Source organism: Microchirus variegatus (assembly GCF_963457635.1).
Source record: "Microchirus variegatus genome assembly, chromosome: 21".
Classification (NCBI taxonomy): Eukaryota; Metazoa; Chordata; class Actinopteri; order Pleuronectiformes; family Soleidae; genus Microchirus; species Microchirus variegatus.
The window spans coordinates 20,090,745-20,105,309 of NC_139822.1; the positions used below are offsets into that span (position 1 = coordinate 20,090,745).

The 14,565-nt window shown below is 42.4% G+C and overlaps 1 protein-coding gene across 1 annotated transcript; it reads left to right on the forward strand.

Moving 5' to 3' along the window:
* The first annotated feature begins 689 nt into the window (after positions 1 to 689).
* On the forward strand, positions 690 to 14,555 carry LOC310942684 (uncharacterized protein). The gene is made up of 14 exons (XM_083908100.1): positions 690 to 876; positions 2,720 to 2,833; positions 4,963 to 5,019; positions 5,107 to 5,253; positions 5,501 to 5,611; positions 5,720 to 5,791; positions 6,529 to 6,600; positions 8,117 to 8,314; positions 9,730 to 9,840; positions 10,808 to 10,864; positions 10,952 to 11,101; positions 12,813 to 12,926; positions 13,028 to 13,081; positions 13,902 to 14,555. The coding sequence occupies exons 1-14, from the start codon at positions 733 to 735 to the stop codon at positions 13,974 to 13,976; spliced, it is 1,476 nt and encodes a 491-aa protein (XP_083764226.1). The 5' UTR covers positions 690 to 732; the 3' UTR covers positions 13,977 to 14,555.
* Positions 14,556 to 14,565: the final 10 nt, after the last annotated feature.

Below are 14,565 nucleotides of genomic sequence, written 5' to 3' on the forward strand. Positions count from 1 at the left end.
AACCCTCACTGGTCCTCAGTATGCCGCAAGTACAAGAACACACACACACACACACACACACATCATAAACCCTCTGTTTTCCCAGTAACTGTGGAAACACAGGAGGAAGTGTGTGTTCAGTCCACCTGAACAAATGTACAGACGCTGCTTTTGAATCATAAACACGTTCACGTCTTTATCTTCACTGTGAGACTGACGTTTGTAAACTCACTCACTCTCCCACACCAAAGTTACACACATAGTAAGTCAGTGATTGAGGCAGCAGTGGATCAACAACTCCTGTGAACTCCTGTGTGTGTGATGTTAAAATCACTGGTTTACTCTATGGACTTTGGTGTGGGAGAGTGAGTGACTTTGGTGTGGCGTCATTTCCTGGAGGGTTTAATAGACGTGAACTGATGTAAATGTGATCTATAGTCGCGTGAGTGTCACGTGTCACTTTAACGTCACAGACCCCGGTGTATTCGGCTGAACAGTAGTCATGACTGTCACCAGCAGAGGGCGCTCACGGGGCTCTACTTTGCCACTGTTTGAACCTGGAACATTGAACATTGATCATCAGGGGAATTTGACCCCTCCCTCATCTGTGATCAGCGTCCAATCAGAGCTCAGTGAAGAGGAGTGTGTGGGCGTGGCCTCGTGTGTTTATACCAGCTTCACGTAACAGTGAGACAGAGACTCAGAGGAAATCCACGTCTCATCATCATCATCATCACCATCATCATCATCATCATGTCTTCGACCGTGTCCACGACCGTGGGGAACATGGTGGTCGTCACCCACGTCCACCCTGCTAATGCTAATGCTAATGGAGAGAACACGCAGAAGCTCGTGGGCGTCCAGAGGTTCCTCGCGGGCAGACCACAGGCTCTGGGGGTAAGATTGAGCCCAGAATACACCTTTAATCACGTCACCGTGACGTTATCACCGAGTACTAGTACTTACAAGTACAACATTCACTCTGTCTTTTATATTTATACAAACTTTTACTCCACTACATATAAGTGTTTTGACTACATTCTCTAAATAAGTCTAAATTATGTACTTTTACTCCACTACATATAAAGTGTGTACTTTTACTACATTCTCTAAATAAGTCTAAATTATGTACTTTTACTCCACTACATATAAAGTGTGTACTTTTACTACATTCTCTAAATAAGTCTAAATTATGTACTTTTACTACATTTCCTAAATAAATATAAAGTGTGTACTTTTACTACATTCTATAAATTGTGTACTTTTACTCCATTCCCTAAATAAATATAAAGTGTGTACTTTTACTACATTCCCTGAATAAGTATAAATTCTGTACTTTTACTACATTCCCTAAATAAGAATAAATTGTGTACTTTTGCTACATTCCCTATATAATATAAATTGTGTACTTTTACTACATTCTCTAAATAAGTATAAAGTGTGTACTTTTACTACATTCCCTGAATAAGTATAAATTCTGTACTTTTACGACATTCCCAATATAAAGTGTGTACTTTTACTACATTCCCTATATAATATAAAGTGTGTACTTTTACTACATTTTCTAAATAAGTATAAATTGTGTACTTTTACTACATTCCCTATATAATATAAAGTGTGTACTTTTACTACATTCTCTAAATAAGTATAAAGTGTTTTCTTTTACTACATTCCCTAAATAAATATAAAGTGTGTACTTTTACTACATTCCCTGAATAAGTATAAATGCTGTACTTTTACTCCACTACATATAAATTCTGTACTTTTAATACATTCCCTAAATAAGTATAAATTGTGTACTTTTACTACTCTACTACATGTAAATTCTGTACTTATACGACATTCCCGAAGTAAGTATAAATTGTGTATTTTTACAACATTCTCTAAATAAGTATAAATTGTGTACTTTTACTACTCTACTACATGTAAATTCTGTACTTATACGACATTCCCGAAGTAAGTATAAATTGTGTATTTTTACAACATTCTCTAAATAAGTATAAATTGTGTACTTTTACTCTACTACACATACATTCTGTACTTTTACTACATTCTCTAAATAAGTATAAAGTGTTTTCTTTTACTACATTCCCTAAATAAGTATAAATTGTGTACTTTTACTACTCTACTACATGTAAATTCTGTACTTATACGACATTCCCTAAGTAAGTATAAATTGTGTACTTTTACTACATTCTCTAAATAAGTATACATTCTGTACTTTCACTCCACTACATATACATTCTGTACTTTTACTACATTCCCTAAATAAGTATAAATTGTGTACTTTTACTACATTCCCTAAATAAGTATAAATTGCATACTTTTACTACATTCTCTAAATAAGTATACATGGTGTACTTTTACTACATGCCTTAAAAAAAATAGAAATTCTGTACTTTTATTACATTCCCTAAATAAATTTTACTCCACTACATGTATATTGTGTACTTTTGCTCAAACTGATTCTCATGATTCAGTTCCAGTGAAACCCCCCCCCCCCCCCGGGAAAAACAGCCGTTACTGTGTTTCCTGTTATTATTTCCTGTCAAGTTAAGTTTCATTTCACATGAAATCACTGTATCACTGAAGCAGCTGTTATCCAAACATGTACTGATTATACAAGTACCTCAACGTGATACGTTTGGAGTAAAAGTACATGACGTCTTTTTATTATTGTTATTTTTATGATGACTTGGGTCAAAGTCTTAAAGTTGTTGACGTCCACTGTCTCTCACAGACGATTCAGATCATCGTCGGCCTCATGATCTTCCTGTTCGGCATCAGCATGACGTTGCCGTACCCTGACACACTGGGAGTCTACAGCGGCATCTTTGTCTGGGGAGCTTTGTTTGTGAGTTTAAATAATAAGAGTTTACTGAAGGACGAGGAATAATGCTGACTCGTCTCTGTCAACACCACTCACTCTGCCACACCAAAGTCCACAGAGAAAACCAGTGATTTTAGGGACACAGGAGCTGCTGGTCCTCTGCTGCCTCGTGTGGTCACTTTGTGTCACTGAGTTAAGTCTAAAGTAAATAATTTAAAAGCCGAATTCACTAAAATCAGTCATTGTAAGTTAGTGATGGAGGCAGCAGTGGATCAACAACTCCTGTGAACTCCTGTGTGCTGTGATGTTAAAATCACTGGTTTACTCTATGGACTTTGGTGTGGGAGAGTGAGTGACTTTGGTGTGAGAGAGTGAGTGACTTTGGTGCGAGAGAGTGAGTGACTTTGGTGTGGGAGAGTGAGTGACTTTGGTGTGGGAGAGTGAGTGACTTTGGTGTGAGAGAGTGGGTGACTTTGGTGTGGGAGAGTGAGTGACTGGTGCAAGAGAGTGAGTGACTTTGGTGCGGGAGAGTGAGTGACTTTGGTGTGGGAGAGTGAGTGACTTTGGTGTGAGAGAGTGAGTGACTTTGGTGCGGGAGAGTGAGTGACTTTGGTGTGGGAGAGTGAGTGACTGGTGCAAGAGAGTGAGTGACTTTGGTGCGGGAGAGTGAGTGACTTTGGTGTGGGAGAGTGAGTGACTTTGGTGTGAGAGAGTGAGTGACTTTGGTGTGAGAGAGTGAGTGACTTTGGTGTGGGAGAGTGAGTGACTTTGGTGTGGGAGAGTGAGTGACTTTGGTGTGGGAGAGTGAGTGACTTTGGTGTGAGAGAGTGAGTGACTTTGGTGTGGGAGAGTGAGTGACTTTGGTGTGGGAGAAAGAGTGACTTTGGTGTGGGAGAGTGAGTGACACTGGTGTGGGAGAGTGAGTGACACTGGTGTGAGAGTGAGTGACTTTGGTGTGTGAGAGTGAGTGACTTTGGTGTGGGAGAAAGAGTGACTTTGGTGTGAGAGAGAGAGTGACTTTGGTGTGGGAGAGTGAGTGACTTTGGTGTGGGAGAGTGAGTGACTTTGGTGTGGGAGAGTGAGTGACACTGGTGTGAGAGAGTGAGTGACTTTGGTGTTGGAGAGTGAGTGACTTTGGTGTGGGAGAGTGAGTGACTTTGGTGTGGGAGAGTGAGTGACTTTGGTGTGAGAGAGTGAGTGACTTTGGTGTGAGAGAGTGAGTGACTTTGATGTGGGAGAGTGGGTGACTTTGGTGTGAGAGAGTGTGTGACTTTGGTGTTTGAGAGTGAGTGACTTTGGTGTGGGAGAGTGAGTGACTTTGGTGTGGGAGAGTGAGTGACTTTGGTGTGGGAGAGTGAGTGACTTTGGTGTGAGAGAGTGAGTGACTTTGGTGTGAGAGAGTGAGTGACTTTGGTGTGAGAGAGTGAGTGACTTTGGTGTTTGAGAGTGAGTGACTTTGGTGTGTGAGAGTGAGTGACTTTGGTGTGGGAGAGTGAGTGACTTTGGTGTGGGAGAAAGAGTGACTTTGGTGTGGGAGAGTGAGTGACACTGGTGTGGGAGAGTGAGTGACTTTGGTGTGGGAGAGTGAGTGACTTTGGTGTGGGAGAGTGAGTGACTTTGGTGTGGGAGAAAGAGTGACTTTGGTGTGGGAGAGTGAGTGACACTGGTGTGGGAGAGTGAGTGACTTTGGTGTGAGAGTGAGTGACTTTGGTGTGTGAGAGTGAGTGACTTTGGTGTGGGAGAAAGAGTGACTTTGGTGTGAGAGAGAGAGTGACTTTGGTGTGGGAGAGTGAGTGACTTTGGTGTGGGAGAGTGGGTGACTTTGGTGTGGGAGAGTGGGTGACTTTGGTGTGAGAGTGAGTGACTTTGGTGTTTGAGAGTGAGTGACTTTGGTGCGGGAGAGTGAGTGACTTTGATGTGAGAGAGTGAGTGACTTTGGTGTGAGAGAGTGAGTGACTTTGGTGTGGGAGAGTGAGTGACTTTGGTGTGAGAGAGTGAGTGACTTTAGTGTGGATAGAGTGAGTGGCTTTGGTGCGGGAGAGTGAGTGACTTTGGTGTGGGAAAGTGAGTGACTTTGGTGTGGCAGAGTGAGTGACTTTGGTGTGGCAGAGTGAGTAAAGGTGACGTCCATGGTCATAACTTGTGTGTTTCAGTACGTCACAGCTGGATCTCTGACAGTAGCTGCTGCCAGACGACCGAGCCGCTGCCTGGTGAGGATCAACATCGTCGTCACCTCCTTTGTTTCCTTATTTCACTCTCTCACCTGGTGCTTTGTCGTCTCTCTGCTGCCCCCACAGGTGAACTGTGCCATGGCGTTCAGTATCGTCACAGTGGTCACTGCCATCACAGCCGTCACCCTCTACGCTCTGGACGCTGCAGGGATTGTACTCTACTGCAATTACTACGACGACGGCGGCTACTGGAGGAACTGCTACCAATATATGGTATGGACAAAAACACACGTTTGGGGTCTGAGGACAGAAGGTCTAAGGACAGAGGGTCTGAGGACAGAGGGTCTAAGGACAGAGGGTCTGAGGACAGAGGGTCTGAGGACAGAGGGTATAAGGACAGAGGGTCTGAGGACAGAGGGTCTAAGGACAGAGGGTCTAAGGACAGAGGGTCTAAGGACAGTGTCTCCGAATGTCTCTCGTCCTGTTCTCAGTGTGTCTCACCTCTTGTTTGTGTCTCCAGACTCGTGTTCAGGGCGTCTCAGGAGTCCTCGCCGTCTTCAACCTGTTGCAGCTCATTGTCTCAGCCGTCGTCATCGGTTACAGCTGCAAAGCCACGTGCTGCTGTGCAGAGGTGTGTGTGTGTGTGTGTGTGTGTGTGTGTGTGTGTGTGTGTGTGTGTTATATACAATATTCCGTATATAAACCAATAGAATATATAAATATTGTGTGTTTCTTCCAGACTCCATCAGTCATTGTTGTACCTGCAGAATCTGTGGTGACTGGACAAACTGCTGCTCCTTACACTGGAGAGGTCAGGTCAAATATCCTGTGTGTGTGTGTGTGTGTGTGTGTGTGTGTGTGTGTCAACGTGATTAAAAAAAAATAAAAAAATCTTTGTCAGTTTTAGTCTGCGATATCTTTAAGAACATGTTTTCACATCACTCTCCCACACCAAAGTCCACAGAGAAAACCAGTGATTTTAGCTCACAGGGACACAGGAGCTGCTGGTACTCTGCTGCCTCGTGTGGTCACTTTGTGTCACAGAGTTAAGTCTAAAGTAAATATTTTAAAAGCTGAATTCACTAAAATCAGTCATTGTAAGTTAGTGATGGAGGCAGCAGTGGATCAACAACTCCTGTGAACTCCTGTGTGCTGTGATGTTAAAATCACTGGTTTACTCTATGGACTTTGGTGTGGGAGAGTGAGTGACTTTGGTGTGTGATAGTGAGTGACTTTGGTGTGGGAGAGTGAGTGACTTTGGTGTGTGAGAGTGAGTGACTTTGGTGTGGGAGAGTGAGTGACTTTGGTGTGAGAGAGTGAGTGACTTTGGTGTGGGAGAGTGAGTGGTTTACAAACTTCAGTTTACACGAGGAAAAGTCTAACAGAGAGATGAAGACGTGTTTGTGAAGGCGGCCATGTTGTTTCTGTTTCTCAGCTTTTAGCCCGAACTGTCACTTTAGATTGTAACTTGTGTGTGTGTGTGTGTGTGTGTGTGTGTGTGTGTGTGTGTGTGTGTGTGTGTGTGTGTGTGTGTTCATGTTTATGCAGATACACAACTTCAAAGGAGAAGCGAGCGCCATGATTCCTCCTCATCCTCCGGCGTACAACGCTGTGGTCAACTGAAGGTGGCGACCTGTCGTCACGGCGCTGTCGTTCTTTTACTCGACATGTTAGCATAAAGCTGTCGTTCTTTTACTCGACATGTTAGCATAAAGCTGTCGTCACTCACGTGTTATTCTCTTATTCTGTTTCTGTTCAAAACTCTTCTGTGTGATTTCACATTCTTTTCTTTGCTCTTTTCTACGACAATAAAGTGAAAATCAGAAAACATCGAGCTACGCTTCGTTCACTTAGCGAACGTTTGAAGATTAAAAATGGCCGACTTCCTGTTTGCGTTGAGGTCACGGTCACATGTCTCCACCAAGTTTCGTGAAACTCGTAATTTTGGCTTTGTCCTGTTGGATTCCACCTCCGGGGGGCGCCACCACCACAGTGGACGTTAAGGGAAACGGGACAACATTACACAGGACTGGTTCACTGTGAGTGTGTGTGTGTGTGTACAAAATAACACAAACAAAAACACACAAAAAGTGTCAAAAACTAAACAAAAACTTCCAAACCTGAACTCAAACTCTCTGTTGTGTTTCTGTTCAACTTCCTCATCGACTCCTGCAACGATTGTGTACTTTTACTGCACTTCCTAAATAAATTGTGTACTTTTACTCCACTTCTTCTAAATAAATTGAGCACTTTTACTACATTTCCTGTATAAATTGTGTACTTTTTCTTAATTTCCTAAATAAATTGTGTACATACTTACCCCACTACTTTTAAATTGTGTACTTTTACTCCACTTCTTCTAAATGGTGTACTTTTACTACATATCCTGAATAAATTGTGTACTTTCACTCCACAATTTTTTTTAAATGTGTACTTTTGCTCCACTACTTTTAAATTGTGTACTTTAACTACATTTTCCAAATAAATTATGTACTTTTACTACATTTCTTAAATAAATTGTGTACATATTTACTCCACTACTTTTAAAGTGTGTACTTTTTCTCCACTACCTTTAAATTGTGTACTTTTACTATATACCTAAATAAATGGTGTACTTTTACTACATTCCCTAAATAAATTGTGTACTTTTACTCCACTACATTTAAATTGTGCACTTTAACTACATTTCCTTAATAAATTGTGAACATATTTACTCCACTACTTTTAAATTATGTACTTTTACTATATTTCCTAAATAAATGGTGTATTTTTACTACATTTCCCAAATAAAATGTGTACTTTTAAATTGCTATAAACAGAAAATACACAGTGTGCATATTGTGGTTAACTCTTTGTTTATATGACGTCAAACGTTGATGAAATTACGGAAGCCGAGAACGGTCACAGGTTTGACTTCTTGTTATCTCTCGATAACCACGAATGATCTCGTTGTTGTGAAGAGAAGACACACCGTGGCCACCGGGGGGCGGGGCTCTGCTCATCCACCCATGGGGCGTGGCCTCGTGTGTGTTTGTAAAGTCCGCGCCCAGACACACAAATATCACTCTCTCTCTCACTCCTCTGTCGCCACTCTCTCTCTCACTCTCTCTCACTCCGTGACCTCTGACCTTCGGCAGGAAGCCGCGCGTCGCCTCTCACACTCGCTGCGTGTGTCTCCGTCATGTCTTCGACCGTGTCCACGACCGTGGGGAACGTGGTGGTCGTCACCCACGTCCACCCTGTTAATGCTAATGCTAACACTGAAGCTGCTGAGAACGCGCAGAAGCTCGTGGGCGTTCAGAGGTTCGTCACGTGCCGCCCGAAGGCGCTGGGGGTAAGGAAAACACACACACACACACACACGATACATCTCTGATGACGTCACTGTGACTTTATGACCGAGTACAAATACTTACAAGTACAAGTACTTCGTATCGAAGTGCTTGTACTTATACTTCGAAGTACACATACTTTGTGTAAATACTTCGAAGTACAGTAACGAAGTACAACATACAACATCTGTACTTTACTTGGTTAATATTTCCAGCAACATTGACTTTTACTACACTACATTTAAATTGTGTACTTTTACTCTACTACTTTTAAATTGTGTACTTTTACTACACTACTTTGAAATGGTTTACTTTTACTATACTACTTTTAAAGTGTGTACTTTTACTACACTAATTTGAAATTGTTTACTTTTACTATGCTACTTTAAAATTGTGTACTTTTACTCCACTACATTTAAATTGTGTACTTCTATTACACTGCATTTAAATTGTGTACTTTTACTCTACTACTTTTAAATTGTGTACATTTACTCCATTATGTTAAAGCTGTGTACTTTTACTACACTACATTTAAATTGTGTACTTTTACTACACTGTATTAGAATTGTGTATTTTTACTCCACTACGTTTAAATTGTGTACTTTTACTCCACTACATTTAAATTGTGTACTTTTACTACACTGTATTAAAATTGTGTATTTTTACTCCACTACGTTTAAATTGTGTACTTTTACTCCACTACTTTTAAATTGTGTACATTTACTCCGCTACATTTAAACTGTGTACTTTTACAACACTGCATTTAAACTGTGTACTTTTACTACACTACTTTGAAATCGTTTACTTTACTAAACTACTTTTAAATTAAATTGTGTACTTTTACTACACTGCATTTCCTAAATAAAATGTGTACTTTTACTACATTCCCTAAATAAATTGTGTACTTTTACTACACTACATTTAAATTATGTACTTTTACTACACTACATTTAAACTGTGTACTTTTACTACACTTACATTTGAGCTGTGTGCTTTTACTAAACTACATTTAAACTGTGTACTTTTACTACACTACATTTCCTAAATAAAATGTGTACTTTTACTACATTCCCTAAATAAATTGTGTACTTTTACTCCACTACATTTAAATTATGTACTTTTACTAGACTACATTTAAACTGTGTACTTTTACTACACTACATTAAAACTGTGTACTAAATAAAATGTGAACTTTTACTACATTCCCTGAATAAAGTGTGCACTTTTACTGCATTCCTGAAATAAATGTTGTACTTTTACTACATATAATATGAATAAATGTTGTACTTTTACAACATTTAATATAAATAAATTGTGTACTTTTACTCCATGTGTTTATATAAACTGTGTACTTTTACTCCATGTACTATATAAATGGTGTACTTTTACTCCATGGTTTACCTGCTTGTCTCTGCAGACGGTCCAGATCCTCGTCGGTGTGATGACTCTCCTCTTCGGTCTCGCGATGACGCCTCGTCCAGACTCCATCGCTGTGATCACTGGCTTCTTCGTCTGGGGAGCTGCGTTTGTGAGTTTAAATAATAAGAGGAGTTTACTGAAGGACGAGGAATAATGCTGACTCATCTCTGTCAACGTCACTCACTCTGCCACACCAAAGTCCACAGAGAAAACCAGTGATTTTAGCTCACAGGGACACAGGAGCTGCTGGTCCTCTGCTGCCTCGTGTGGTCACTTTGTGTCACTGAGTTAAGTCTAAAGTAAATAATTTAAAAGCCGAATTCACTAAAATCAGTCATTGTAAGTTAGTGATGGAGGCAGCAGTGGATCAACAACTCCTGTGAACTCCTGTGTGCTGTGATGTTAAAATCACTGGTTTACTCTATGAACTTTGGTGTGGGAGAGTGGGTGACTTTGGTGTGGGAGAGTGAGTGACTTTGGTGTGGGAGAGTGAGTGACTTTGGTGTGGGAGAGTGAGTGACTTTGGTGTGGGAGAGTGAGTGACTTTGGTGTGGGAGAGTGAGTGACTTTGGTGTGAGATAGTGAGTGACTGGTGTGGGAGTGACTTTGGTGTGGGAGAGTGAGTGACTTTGGTGCGGGAGAGTGAGTGACTTTGGTGTGGGAGAGTGAGTGACTTTGGTGCGAGAGAGTGAGTGACTTTGGTGTGGCAGAGTGAGTGACTTTGGTGTGGCAGAGTGAGTGACTTTGGTGTGGGAGAGTGAGTGACTTTGGTGTGAGAGAGTGAGTGACTTTGGTGTGGCAGAGTGAGTGACTTTGGTGTGGCAGAGTGAGTGACTTTGGTGTGGCAGAGTGAGTGACTTTGGTGTGGGAGAGTGAGTGACTTTGGTGTGAGAGAGTGAGTGACTTTGGTGTGGCAGAGTGAGTGACTTTGGTGCGATAGAGTGAGTGACTTTGGTGTGGGAGAGTGAGTGACTTTGGTGCGATAGAGTGAGTGACTTTGGTGTGGGAGAGTGAGTGACTTTGGTGTGGCAGAGTGAGTAAAGGTGACGTCCATGGTCATAACTTGTGTGTTTCAGTACGTCACAGCTGGATCTCTGACAGTAGCTGCTGCCAGACGACCGAGCCGCTGCCTGGTGAGGATCAACATCGTCGTCACCTCCTTTGTTTCCTTATTTCACTCTCTCACCTGGTGCTTTGTCGTCTCTCTGCTGCCCCCACAGGTGTACTGTACCATGGCGTTCAGTATCGTCGCAGTGGTCACTGCCGTAGGAGCCATCGCCATCTACGCTCTGGACTGTGCAGTGGTCGCCTCATACTGCGGTTCCTACGGCCACGACAGTGAGTCCTGGTACAGCTGCAGCTTGTATGAGGTATGAGCAAAAACACATGTTCAAACAGGACGGTTGTTAGTGTCTCACTGTCCTGTTGTTAGTGTCTCACTGTTGTTACTGTCTCACTGTCCTGTTGTTAGTGTCTCACTGTTAGTGTCTCACTGTCCTGTTGTTAGTGTCTCACTGTTGTTAGAGTCTCACTGTTCTTAGTGTCTCACTTTTAGTGTCTCACTGTTGTTAGTGTCTCACTGTTGTTAGTGTCTCACTGTTCTTAGTGTCTCACTGTTCTTAGTGTCTCACTGTTGTTACTGTCTCCCTGTTGTTAGTGTCTCACCGTCCAGTTGTTAGTGTCTCACTGTTGTAAGTGTCTCACTGTCCTGTTGCTAGTGTCTCACTGTTGTTAGTGTCTCACCGTCCTGTTGTTTGTTTCTCACTGTCCTGTTGTTAGTGTCTCACTGTTGTTAGTGTCTCACCGTCCTGTTGTTAGTGTCTCACTGTTGTTGGTGTCTCACCGTCCTGTTGTTAGTGTCTCACTGTTGTTGGTGTCTCACTGTCCTGTTGTTAGTGTCTCACTGTTGTTAGTGTCTCACTGTCCTGTTGTAAGTGTCTCACTGTCCCGTTGTTAGTGTCTCACTGTCCCGTTGTTAGTGTCTCACCGTCCTGTTGTTAGTGTCTCACCGTCCTGTTGTTAGTGTCTCACCGTCCTGTTGTTAGTGTCTCACTGTCCTGTTGTTAGTGTCTCACTGTCCTGTTGTTAGTGTCTCACTGTTGTTAGTGTCTCACCGTCCTGTTGTTAGTGTCTCACTGTCCTGTTGTTTGTGTCTCACCGTCCTGTTGTTAGTGTCTCACCGTCCTGTTGTTGGTGTCTCACTGTTGTTAGTGTCTCACTGTTCTTAGTGTCTCACTGTTCTTAGTGTCTCACTGTTGTTACTGTCTCCCTGTTGTTAGTGTCTCACCGTCCAGTTGTTAGTGTCTCACTGTTGTAAGTGTCTCACTGTCCTGTTGCTAGTGTCTCACTGTTGTTAGTGTCTCACCGTCCTGTTGTTTGTTTCTCACTGTCCTGTTGTTAGTGTCTCACTGTTGTTAGTGTCTCACCGTCCTGTTGTTAGTGTCTCACTGTTGTTGGTGTCTCACCGTCCTGTTGTTAGTGTCTCACTGTTGTTGGTGTCTCACTGTCCTGTTGTTAGTGTCTCACTGTTGTTAGTGTCTCACTGTCCTGTTGTAAGTGTCTCACTGTCCCGTTGTTAGTGTCTCACTGTCCCGTTGTTAGTGTCTCACCGTCCTGTTGTTTGTGTCTCACCAGCCTGTTGTTAGTGTCTCACCGTCCTGTTGTTAGTGTCTCACTGTCCTGTTGTTAGTGTCTCACTGTCCTGTTGTTAGTGTCTCACTGTTGTTAGTGTCTCACCGTCCTGTTGTTTGTGTCTCACCGTCCTGTTGTTAGTGTCTCACTGTTGTTAGTGTCTCACTGTCCTGTTGTTAGTGTCTCACTGTCCCGTTGTTAGTGTCTCACTGTCCCGTTGTTAGTGTCTCACCGTCCTGTTGTTTGTGTCTCACCGTCCTGTTGTTAGTGTCTCACTGTCCTGTTGTTAGTGTCTCACTGTCCTGTTGTTAGTGTCTCACTGTTGTTAGTGTCTCACCGTCCTGTTGTTTGTGTCTCACCGTCCTGTTGTTTGTGTCTCACTGTCCTGTTGTTAGTGTCTCACCGTCCTGTTGTTAGTGTCTCACCGTCCTGTTGTTTGTGTGTCTCCAGAGACGGATGCAGGGCGTCTCAGGCGTGCTGCTCGTCTTCAATCTGTTGCAGTTGACCGTCTCAGCCGTCGTCATCGGTTACGCCTGCAAAGCCACGTGTAACTGCACTGGAAAGGTGTGTGTGTGTTTGTGTGTGTTTTATACAATATACTACATATAAGCCAATGGATTATATAATATTGTGTGTGTGTGTGTGTGTGTGTGTGTGTCTTTCAGACACCATCACAGTATTCTGTGACTGGACAAACTGCTGCTCCCAACGCTGAAGAGGTCAGGTCAAGTGTGTGTGTGTGTTTGTGTTTGATTGATGATTATGTTTGGAAAAAAATCTGCATCAGTCTGTGATATCTTTAAAAACATGTTTCACGTCTTTATCTCACGGTTAGACAGACTTCTGTAAACCACTCGCTCTCCCTGCACCAAAGTCACTCACCCTCCCACACCAAAGTCACTCACCCTCCCACCACCAAAGTCACTCACTCTCTCGCACCAAAGTCACTCACTCTCTCGCACCAAAGTGTCTCACTCTCCCACACCAAAGTCACTCACTCTCCCACACCAAAGTCCATAGAGTAAACCAGTGATTTTAACATCACAGCACACAGGAGTTCACAGGAGTTGTTGATCCACTGCTGCCTCCATCACTAACTTACAATGACTGATTTTAGTGAATTCAGCTTTTAAAATATTTACTTCAGACTTAACTCAGTGATACAAAGTGACCACACGAGGCAGCAGAGGACCAGCAGCTCCTGTGTCCCTGTGATGTTAAAATCACTGGTTTTCTCTATGGACTTTGGTGTGGCAGAGTAAATGGTTTACAGACTTCAGTTTACACAATGAAACGTCTGTCAAACAGTGAGATAAAGACGTGATCATGTGACGTAGATATCGTCGACTCAAACTGACGTAGATTCTATTAACAAAAGTCTTTTGCTAAGAGTCTGAAGCCTGTTTTTCTTTCTGTCTCCACTGGCGGCCATGTTGGCTCTGTTTCTCAGCTTTTAGCCCGAACTGCTGCTTTCCATTGTAACCTGTGTGTGTGTGTGTGTGTGTGTGTGTGTGTGTGTGTGTGTGTGTGTTTATGCAGATGGACAACTTCAAAGGAGAAGCGAGCGCCATGATTCCTCCTCATCCTCCGGCGTACAACGTTGTGGTCCACTGAAGGCGACGACGTACATACATATATAAACATATATGTATGTAGATATAAACATGTCTTATTTACTCGACATGTTAGCATAAAGCTGTCATACTTTTACTCGACATGTTAGCATAACGCTGTCGTTCTTTTACTAGACGTGTTAGCATAAAGCTGTCGTTCTTTTACTCAACGTATTAGCATGAAGCTGTCGTTCTTTTACTCGACGTATTAGCATGAAGCTGTCTTTCTTTTACTCAACGTGTTAGCATAAAGCTGTCGTTCTTTTACTCGACGTATTAGCATGAAGCTGTCGTTCTTTTACTCAACGTGTTAGCATGAAGCTGTCGTTCTTTTACTCGACGTATTAGCATGAAGCTGTCTTTCTTTTACTCAACGTGTTAGCATGAAGCTGTCGTTCTTTTACTCGACATGTTAGCATAACGCTGTCGTCACTTCAGTCACAATCCACGTTTTCTCAGGTATTATTCTCTTATTCTGAGTTTTGTTTCGGTTCAAAACTCTTCTGTTTTTCTACGACAATAAACTCAATATCACTTAATCAAATCAAAATGGCGGACTTCCGGTTCATCCCGATGGAGATTTTTGTCGT

Bases quoted from the DNA above. Each gene is read 5' to 3' on its own strand.
- LOC310942684 (XM_083908100.1), top strand. From the start codon at position 733: ATGTCTTCGACCGTGTCCACGACCGTGGGGAACATGGTGGTCGTCACC. The intron at 5,020-5,106 runs GTGAGGATCAAC...CTGCCCCCACAG, and splicing joins GACGACCGAGCCGCTGCCTG to GTGAACTGTGCCATGGCGTT. The intron at 6,601-8,116 runs TGAAGGTGGCGA...TGACCTTCGGCA, and splicing joins CGTACAACGCTGTGGTCAAC to GGAAGCCGCGCGTCGCCTCT.